This window comes from Natrix helvetica (assembly GCF_964273705.1).
Source record: "Natrix helvetica genome assembly, chromosome: 8".
NCBI lineage: Eukaryota > Metazoa > Chordata > Lepidosauria > Squamata > Natricidae > Natrix > Natrix helvetica.
In genome coordinates, this window is record NC_138559.1 from 9986673 (window position 1) to 9997141 (window position 10469).

At 44.0% G+C, this 10469-nt stretch overlaps 1 protein-coding gene across 5 annotated transcripts in view; it reads left to right on the plus strand.

The window, feature by feature from the left end:
- Positions 1 to 7578, plus strand: part of RHOBTB2 (Rho related BTB domain containing 2) — a 52106-nt gene extending 44528 nt beyond the window's left edge. For all 5 annotated transcript variants that reach the window (XM_081961421.1, XM_081961423.1, XM_081961422.1 and 2 more), the window contains 5 exons: positions 1753 to 1871; positions 3072 to 3222; positions 3926 to 4014; positions 6023 to 6128; positions 6436 to 7578. In XM_081961421.1, the coding sequence (XP_081817547.1) occupies positions 1753 to 1871; positions 3072 to 3222; positions 3926 to 4014; positions 6023 to 6128; positions 6436 to 6662 (692 nt within the window). In that variant the 3' untranslated portion in view covers positions 6663 to 7578. The remainder of the gene's footprint in view (positions 1 to 1752; positions 1872 to 3071; positions 3223 to 3925; positions 4015 to 6022; positions 6129 to 6435) is intronic.
- The last annotated feature ends 2891 nt before the right edge of the window (positions 7579 to 10469 follow it).

The following is a 10469-nucleotide window of genomic DNA, read 5'->3' on the forward strand; positions in this document are numbered from 1 at the left end:
TCCAGGGAGGTCTTGTTTTCGGGGGAAACAGGGTACTCCAGGCATCTCGGCGGGCGCTGGTTTAACAGCAGTATTAAAGTGGCACCTGGAGTTGATAAAATTATTTTGCAGCATGCTATTTTTATCCTATGTATCCAGCTGTTGCCAAATACGATCGTTTCGATGATTGTCCCTGTGTCCTATGGTGGGTGGAACAATCCCAAAACAGAGTGTCAGTAGCCTTCAGGTTATGCCTGTACGATAATTTTGGCAACTTAAAGATACGTTAACTTCAATTCCCAGAATTCCTCAGCTAGCAAGTTGAAGCCTGCATAGCTTAAACGTTAGCAAGGCTGAAAAAGAAATACTACTTTAGGGTAAGCATCTGGAGAGGCTCTCATTCATCCAGGTCATGGTGTCCCAAAGATGTCTTTATTTTAAAGGCAACCGGGCTTCTTCATTTTTCTTTAAGATGTTTCGCTTCTCATTCAAGGAGCTTCTTCGGTTCTGACCACCTAGTTGGTAAATGGTAGCCAGTTGGTTGGAACTGAAGAAGCTTCTTGAATGAGAAGCAAAAGAGAGAGAAAAACCTCAGAAAGTTCAGTGGCCTTTAAAATAAAAGCACTTTTGGGATGCTTTAGGGCAGGGGTGTCCAAACTTGGCAACTTTAAGACTTGTGGACTTCAACTCCCAGAATTCTCCAGCCAGCAGAGCTGGCTGGGGAATTCTGAAAGTTGAAGTCCACAAGTCTTAAAGTTGCCAAGTTTGGACACCCCTGCTTTAGGGCACGAGTCGGCAACCTTAAACACTCAAAGAGCCGCAAAGGTCCTAACCGGAAGCCCCCCGTTCCATTCCGGAGCCAACCAGAACTCTGGTTTCCCCACCATAGAGTCTCTCCTCCTAGCACGGTGTCCTTTTTCCTCTTCCTGTCCTAACCGAAAGCCCTATCAATAGTGGAGCCGACTAGCGACAGGGAGCTGCAGCAGAGGAATGAAAGAGCCACATGTGGCTCCAGAGCCATGGGTTGTTGATCCCTGCTTAGGGATAAGAACATAAGACTGTAACATAAAAACATTAGTGAAGAACCCCTGGCTCTCCTGGCCCCACAATCTGTCCTCTCAGTGGCCACCCAAGTGGAGAAGGAAGTTCACTGGTTGCTCACCAGATGGCTTTCCAAGAAAATCACATAGCTATCGATGGCTAATAGCCATTGATCCTCAGGACTTCTATGGTTGTAAAATGAGGCAAAGCTCACTTAACAACTGTCTTGCTTAGCAGTGGAAATGTTGGGCTCATTGTGGCCATGAGTCGGATACCACCTGAAGGTAGTTTTGGTCTAAGGACCAGGTCTCCTGCCTTGGTGTAAAACAATGAAGTGAGTGTACCGCACTCTGACTGGGCTGCATGACATTCTAAAATCATAAGTGTTGATAGAAGGAACACCAATCTGGAACTGTAGCTTAAATTGGAGTATAACATTGTCACCCCAGATGGGTTTGTATTGATGGTTTGTTGGTTTGCTGGCCTAAACTTCCAGGGCTGGGAAATGACAGCCTGCAGAAATTTCGGTTAGCCATATTGGAATGGGCAAAAACCTCTTTGCCATTCTTAAGCCAGGCTTAATCATGAATAATTATAAAGCTAGGCTTTGCCATTCTTAAACCAGGCTCAGGTTTTTTCGAAACAGGAATAATCTAGTCATCCGTTCCCAGCGTGACGGGATGGGTAACTCTTATTTAACCGATGTGCTTAGCATGTTCTCCTTCTTCACAGATGTCACGTTTATGCTGGATGATGGTGCTATCAGTGCCCATAAGCCCTTGCTGATTTCCAGTTGTGACTGGATGGCCGCCATGTTTGGAGGTCCCTTTGTTGAGAGCTCAACTCAGGAGGTGAGGCAACCTTGAGCATGGACTGAGAAATACATTTATTTATATTATTTATGTGTTTATTTTCCCGCCTTTATTAGTTTATACATAACTCAAGGTGGCAAACATACAGTACATAATACTCCTCCTCCCCTTTTACCTCACAACAATAATCCTGTGAGGTGAGTTGGGCTGAGAATCACCGGCCCAAAGTCGCCCAGGCAGCTTTCATGGCCAAAGCAGGACTAGAACTCACCATCTCCTGGTGATTGGCTCAAAATCGCCCCGTCGGCTTTCATGCCTAAGGCAGGACTAGAACTCCGTGGTAGTTGGCCCAAAGTCATTCAGCTAACTTCCATGCGAGACTGGAACTCCCAGTCACCTGGTTTCTAGCCACCTGGTGCCTTAACCAAATTGACTCTCTCTTTTTTTTCCTAAGTCCCTAAGTGAACAGAAGCTTTTTGTACACAGCCCTATTCACCTCTTTCAAGAAACATTAGTTCTTCACAACAGTTTGCATACAACACAGTCCTTCCCCCTTCATGGCTCCAGTGTTCTCTGTGCAAAATGCACCAAATGTTTGAATGCTGCTTTGAAAGAACACAGCAGGTGGAGAAGGATATACTGTAAAACGGACTCTGTATGTTTGAAGAAAATGTGGAGATTGTATTATATTGTATTGTATTGTATAGTTTTGCTTTGTTTTTTTATTTTCTGGTGTTTTTTTTTATTACTAGTCGATAACCCGGCGTTGCCTGGGTATTTATTTATAGGGGGGAAATGTCGAGACCAAACATAACTTCTAATGTTGGATTTTCCCCCTTACCAGAGGGAGTCCCCTTGTGGAGTACTGTGAAGCCGTTACCATGGCAACTCCATTGCGCTGTACAGTAGAAGCCATTTTACTGCAATACAGTAGAAGCCATTTTAAGGCACAACAGGCTGTATCTTAACAGAACACACATCCCGAGGGCTGTTAGGGGTGTCTTACCCCCCATAGTATTTTTCTCCAGAGAGTAAGTCATTTGTGTGCCAAGTTTGGTTGAAATTGCTCAAGGAGTTCCAGAGTTATGCTGGAACATACAGTAAACACATACACACAAACACACACACACACACACATTTACTGTATATATAGAGAGATTTTATATTTTATTTTATTTATTTTAATTTTGCACCTGAAAATGGTCCAGATTTAACCCGTTGGTATCCTCATCATTGCAGGTAGTGCTACCATACACCAGTAAGAGTTGCATGCGAGCAGTGCTTGAGTACCTGTACACTGGCCAGTTTTATTCTTCTTCAGACCTTGATTACATGAAGCTCATCATCTTGGCCAACCGCTTATGTCTGCCCCACCTGGTCGCACTCACAGGTAATTCTAAAAACCGTGTTGCACTTTCTCTTTTACCACCCATGAAACGATGAGTCATTCCAAATGCCCAACGTAAGAAATAACCGTCAAATATAGGAAATAAACACTGTATTTATTTTTGAGCGGCCATTTTTGTGCATGTCAAGTTTTTATTTGCCCTTACATTCATCTCAGTTTTCAGTAAATATGGTAAAGGTTCCTATTGCACATATGTGCTAGTCGTTCCCGACCCTAGGGGGCAGTGCTCATCTTCATTTCAAAGCCGAAGAGCCAGCGCTCTCCGAAGACGTCCTCATAGTCATGTGGCCGGCATGACTCAATGCCAAAGGCGCACTGAACGTTGTTACCTTCCCACCAAAGGCGGTCCCTATTTTTCTACTTGCATTTTTATGCGCTTTCGAACTGGTAGAAGCTGGGACAAGTAACGGGAGCCCACTCCATTCCACAGTGCTAGGGATTCAAACTGCTGAACTGCCGATCTTTCGATCGACAAGCTCAGCGTTTTAGCCATTGAGCCACCACGTCACTATTTTCAGTGAATAGGACTGTTTGGAAAAAAAATACAGTACCGTTTCTCAGATTATTATTTTGAGACCACCAATAATTCAGTTAGCTTGTAATTGTCAAGGCAGAGATTTAAGTCTTATTTGCAGGCCACCTAATGAACCAACTGATTGTGTTTTATATTTTTATTGTCTTGCAGAACAGTTCACTGTGTCTGGTTTGATGGAAGCAACGCAGATGTTAGTGGATATCGATGGTGATGTCCTTTTGTTCCTGGAGCTGGCTCAGGTACAAACAACCTACTTAGAGTCATTCCAAAATTGTCCTCGTTTTGGATTATTGTTGTATAGGAATAAGAATATATTCCATTAGAGCTGAAGAAGCTTCTTGGATGAGAAGTGAAATGTCTTCAAAGAAGAACTAAAAAGTCCAGTTGCTTCTTGAAAAAGCACCTTTGGGACAACCACAACCTCTGATGACTGGGAATCTCTGTAGATCAGGGGTGTCCAAACTTGGGAACTTTAAGACTTGTGGACTTCAACTCCCAGAATTCCCCAGCCAGCCATGCTGGCTGGGGAATTCTGGGAGTTGAAGTCCACAAGTCTTAAAGTTCCCAAGTTTGGACACCCCTGCTGTAGATAATTAGGAATATATAGGAATATTCTTTATTGGCCAAGTGTGATTGGACACAAAAGGAATTTCTCTCCGGTGCATAAGCTCTCGATACAGACAAACAAAGTCATGAGATCATATATCATAACAATAATAAATCATAAGATACAAACAACAAGTGATAAATCATAAGATACCAATAGGAGACGGTAGTAGGAAAGAAGAGAAGATGAGAAAGACAATAGCAATATAGCCCAACTACAGGAGTGAATGTGTTTAGGTATTTGACAATGCTGTGGGAATTAGGCGTTCAGCAGGGTGATGACACAGGGGGAAAACACACTCTGTGTCTAGTTGTTTTGGCATTATTTTACTGTCTTTGTTTTGGAATCTTACTGGCCATAATCTGATACTCATCTGATGATATGTTCTGTGAAGCTCAATGCTTCTGCATTGACTTGGATGAGAGACTTCTTTTTATTTATTTATTTTCATATATGTATTTATATCCCGCCTTTATTATTTTTTAAAATAGCGCAAGGCGGCGAGCGTATCCAACACTCCTTCCTCCTTCCATTTCTCCCCACAACAACAGTCCTGAGAGGTGAATTGGGCTGAGAGAAAGAGGAATTTGGTCCAAAGTCAACCAGCTAGTTTTCGTGACTAAGGCAGGACTAGAACTCACAGATTCTTGCTTTGGTGGAAAATGCCAAGTATGGCAACTTTTGATCTCTGGACTTCATCTCCCAGAATTCCCGAGCCAGCATGGCTCAGAGTTCATAAAGCCACCATAGATGCCCACCCTTGCATTAGAGCGAACTGATTCTCTCTTCCTTTTCAAAGGAAGAGTTGACTCAAAAGGTCTACAGAAAATTCTAAATACATGCCAGTTGCTAAGAGTCCAAATTTTGTCCATATTGTTGTGGCCCGCCAGCGGCCAGCAGAGCTGGCAGCAGATTCAGACAGTGAGGAGGTTGGGGAGGAACATGGGCCAGTCCTGGAGTCTGTGGAAGGCTCTGATGAGGGCTCTGTGTCAGAGGAAGAGACGGGGCCAAGGCCATCTGACAATTATCAGCTGCCTTCAGAGTCAGACATCAGTGAGGCAGAGGAACAACTGGAGCCTGTTCCCAATGTGCGCATGCGCAGAGTGGCCAGACGAAGGGAACAGCTAAAGAACAGGGGTCAACTTTGGAGTAAGGCCACAGGTGGACAATGAATGGCCTCTCCCAGAGGAAATAAAAGAGGAGCGAAAGGGGAGTGGAGTTTGCAGGAAACCATTAGTTCGCTTAATTGGTTCGTGACTCTCTGAGACTCCTCCAAGTTTTTCAGATATCGGTCTGGCAGCTCTCCAAGCCAGATAACGTCTGTGACTATAAATCCCCCTCTTGAAAGACTTTGTAGATGTGAATGAGCAGAATTCACAGTAAATTAATAAAAGGGGTTTTTGTCAGGACAAGGAGTTTGCTTCATGCTCTTGGGAAGCCTCGGTCAGAACACATATGACCATGAGGATGATGTGTCATTAAGTGTGAAAAACTATCATAAGTAGTCACTTTTTTCAATGTTGTTATAGCACTGAATCATTAAATGTATGTTTTTAAATCAAAGGATTGCCCGTATAGCTTTCCTGGCTAAATTCAAATATATTGGTGACTCATGCCAACTTGTCTTTTCTCTTCCCCAGTTCCATGGTGCCTACCAGCTTGCCGATTGGTGCCTCCACCATATCTGCACCAACTACAACAATATCTGTCGCAAGTTTCCTCGGGAAATGAAAGCAATGTCAGCAGGTGGGTGTGAGTTTGTAGAATGATGGAGCTGCTTTCCTTTTTGGCATGGAGTCAGGAAGCTCTATCCTTGGTGGGTCAAATGAGGACCCAGATTGTTGGGGGCAAGAGGCTGACTATAAACTGCTTAGAGGGGGCTGTAAAGGCACTGCGAAGCGGTATATAAATCTAAGTACTTTTGCTACTTATATTGCAACCGGTTGTAAAAAAAAAAAAAAGATAAATTTGTGTGAGTATTTCAGAAACAAGAAACAGAAGAACTCTTAACACCGGGCTGAGGTTCTTAACTCCTCTTCATTTTTCTCTGCAGAAAACCAGGATTACTTTGAGAAGCATCGATGGCCCCCCGTTTGGTACCTGAAGGAAGAAGATCACTTCCAGAGGGCCAGGAAAGAGCGGGAGAAGGAAGACTACCTCCATCAGAAGCGGCAGCCGAAGAGACGGTGGCTCTTCTGGAATGCCTCTTCCCCTTCCTCCTCGGCAGCCACAGCTTCCTCCTCCTCCTCTTCCTCGTCCTCTTCCTCTGCTGTGGTTTGAGGGCTGCACTGGCTACGCTTCAATGGCTCTTAGAAGACGGAAGGAGCCTACTGGTGCCTGGCATTCCAAAGGCGTGGCGAGAGATGCCACAGGCTGAGGCCCTCAGGGGAGAAAATCAGCATGAATCTCCCGGAGAGGCTGAGGAGGAGAAAGCTGAAGGAGAGCAACTCAGGAGCCAAAATATCCAACATCTCATCCAGAGCTCTGGGTGGTCTCCGTCCCTGCCTTGGCTAGTCTAGAAGCACAGCAGATGAAGGCCACCATTGGTGGGACAGAAGGCGGTGCTGTTTCCTTCCCAAGAGGCGCCACTCATCCAGCGGGACTGATCTCCCTTTTTGCAAAAAAAATGCTGGAAGAGGGAATTTGTTTTTGTTTCTTTTTAAATTGGGGAAAAACAACAACTCCAAGAAAGATGGAGCCATTCTGTATTATTATTATTATTATTATTATTATTATTATTATTATTATTATTATTATTATTATTATTATTATTATTATTATTATTATTATTATTATTATTATTATTATTATTATCTTTTCCCCTTTGCGCAAGAAAAAAAAGTTTTCTTATAAAAAGGAACAAGTATTGCGTACCTCACGTCCACCATTCTCTGCACCTTCACATTTCAAGCTGCTGCAGATGCTGCGTGTCCCGGGCACTTTCCTTTCCCCTTCTGGGGTTCCTTCCCCAAAGGGCCACTTTATTTGGGTTGCACTTAACTTAACTACCCAGGCATTCATCTCTAGATGTTTTGCTTTGAGCAAGGCATGTATCCTGCCAGCCAACGGCTGGGGCCCCTCTGCTGCCTGAAATGGTGGACGGCCCTAGGAAGGAGACCCTGGCCAAGAGAAGAACAGGTCCTCCATGGGTTTCAAGGGCGAAAGGGGGGCTGGGGTGGAAATGACCCTAGAATATATGGAAACCTGCTGCTCCCCTCTACCCCCCCATTTTCCCCTTAATTTTGTCAGTAGTTTGCAACACAATCTACAAGACTGACAAAACGTTGGCAGATTAAGAGAAAAACGGGAGGAAGAGAAAGACGCACTGCCCAATTTGGGCCATAATGCTTGAAGATGCACTTGTATGAAAGAGTATAAACCCATCCACACCCCAGCAGTTAATGTGCTGTTTTAATGAAAATGAAACAACCAACCAATACACATCTTGGATTTTAGTGTGGAACGTTCTGTTGTAATAAATGGTATTTTAAACAGATGGCTGTGAACTTGTCTGTGTTCTGACCTAGGCTGAAGCAAAAAACCCTTTTATTAATTTCCTGTGAATTCTGCTCATTCACACACAACAAAGTCTTTCAAGGGAGGATTTACTGTCACAGACCTTATCTGGCTTGGAGGACTGACAGGCCCATATCTGCAAAACCTGGCAAGGAGCCTTGGAGAGAACCAATTAAGCGAACTCATGGTCTCCTGCAAACTCCACTCCCCTTTCGCTCCTCTTTTATTTCCCCTGGAAGGGGCCATTCATTGTCCACCTGTGGCCTTACTCCCAAGTCGACCCTTGTTCTTTACCTGTTCCCTTCATTTGGCAACTCTGCACATGCACGTAGTGGGAACAGGCTCCAGCTGTTTGTCTGCCTCTCTGATGTCTGACTGTGAAGGCAGCTGATAACTGTCAGATGGCCCTGACCCCCTCTCTGCCTCCGACACAGAGCCCTCATCAGAGCCTTCCCCAGACTCCAGGACTGGCCCTTGTTCCTCCCCAACCTCCTCACTGTCTGAATCTGCTGCCAGCTCTGCTGGCTGCTTGTGGGACACAACAGTCTGTGACTTGAAAGGGGAAAGGAAGAAGAAATGGTGACAATTCAGAGCAGTGGGTTGTAGTTCTGAATAGTAGCAAAAGCATTTAGGCTTACATACCACTCATAGTACTTTACAACATCAGCCTCTTGCCCCCAACAATCTGGCTCCTCATTTTACCGACCTCGGAAGGATGAAAGGCTGAGTCAACCTTGAGACAGTCAGGATCAAATTCCTGGCAGTGAGCAGAGTTAGCCTGCAATACTGCACTCTAACCACTGTGCCACCGGGGCTTCTAACTGTGCTTCGAATAACTAAAGCTTAATGGTGTGAGCTTTCCCTACAAAAGATTTGCCAAAACAGAAGTCAGAAGGCATGTTCGAGTACCCCAATTATTGCCTCAGAAGAAGGAGGGAAAAAAAGATAACACAATGTGTTTGATTCCATTAGGGTCAAACTCTAGACTCTGGGCAGAGTTCGCCTGCAATATGTCACTGCACCACCAGCTCTACCAGCCTAGCTGCAAATTCCAGCCCTTGCAGTTACGGAAAGTTAACCCTAGTTGCAAAGAGGCTGCATGAGTCACCTGCATTGGAATCTGAATTTCTTTGGGGTCCCTCTTGCGACTCAAGAATAAACTCTGATATTGGCACACACGCAAAAAATCCCCCTTCTAATAATTGTATTTAACCAATTTCCACTTAACAAAAGCAAGTTTGACAATGTGCAGCCCTACCAGAGCTTCGGGTATGCTGGATTAGAACACAGAATGTACAGATTGCTCAGATTAACAGAGCTGGAAGGGACCCTGTAAGCAGTGGTGAAATTCAATTTTTTTTTTACTACTGGTTTTGTGGGCATGGCTTGGGGGGCATGGCAGGGGAAGGATACTGCAAAAATCTCCATTCCTCCCCACCTCAGAGGAAGGACGCTGTAAAATCCCCATCCCCTCTCCACTCCAGGGGAAGGATACTGCAAAATATCCATTCCCTCACCACTCTGGGGCCAATCAGAAGTGGTATTTACTGGTTCTCTGAACTACTCAAAATTTCCACTACCGGTTCTCCAGAACCTGCTGAATTTCACCCCTGTGTGTAAGTCATCAAGTCACTCCACCCTGGCCCACGCAGACTCTACACCATTTTTGACAGATGGCAGTCCAGTCTCTTCTTGAAAGCCTCCAGTGATGAAGCTCCCACAACTTCTGAAGGCAACTTCTGTTCCATGGGTTTATTGTTCTCCCTGTAAGAAAATGTCTCCTTATTTCCAGGTTGACTCACTCTTCTTGATCAGCTTCCATCCATTGTTCCTTGTCTGGCCTTCAGGTGCTTTGGAAAATAGGTTGTTCCCTCTGCTCTTTGTGGCAGCCCCTCAAATATTGGAAGACTGCTCTCATGTCTCCCCTGGTCCTTCTCTTCACTAGACTAGCCATAGTCAATTCCTGTAACCGTTCATCCTAGGTTCTAGGTTCTTTCTCCAACTGGTACAAATAGTGCTTTGACTTACAAACAGAGTTGAGACCAGAATTTTCAATGCTAAGAAAGGAGGTTCTCAAGTGAGTCGCACTCAATTTTGCCAACTTTTTTGTCACGATTATCAACTGCAGTTAAGGGAATCACACGGTCGTTAAGCGAACCTGATTTTCCCTACTATCCTCCCCCCCTCTCTCTTATCTATTTCTATCTATCTATCTCTATATGTATCTATATCAAACTATATCTATCCTCTCTCTTTCTATCATCTATCTATCTATCTATCTATCTATCTATCTATCTATCTATCTATCTATCTATCATCTCTACATGTATCTATATCAAACTATATCTATCCTCCCTCTCTCTCTTATCTATTTCTATCTATCTCTCTATATGTATCTATATCAAACTATATCTATCCTCTCTATCATCTATCATCTATCTATCTATCTATCTATCTATCATCTATCTATCTCTATCATCTATCATTATCTATTTCTATCTATCATCTCTATATGTATCTATATATATATCTATATCAAACTGTATCTATACTCTCTCTCATTATCTATTT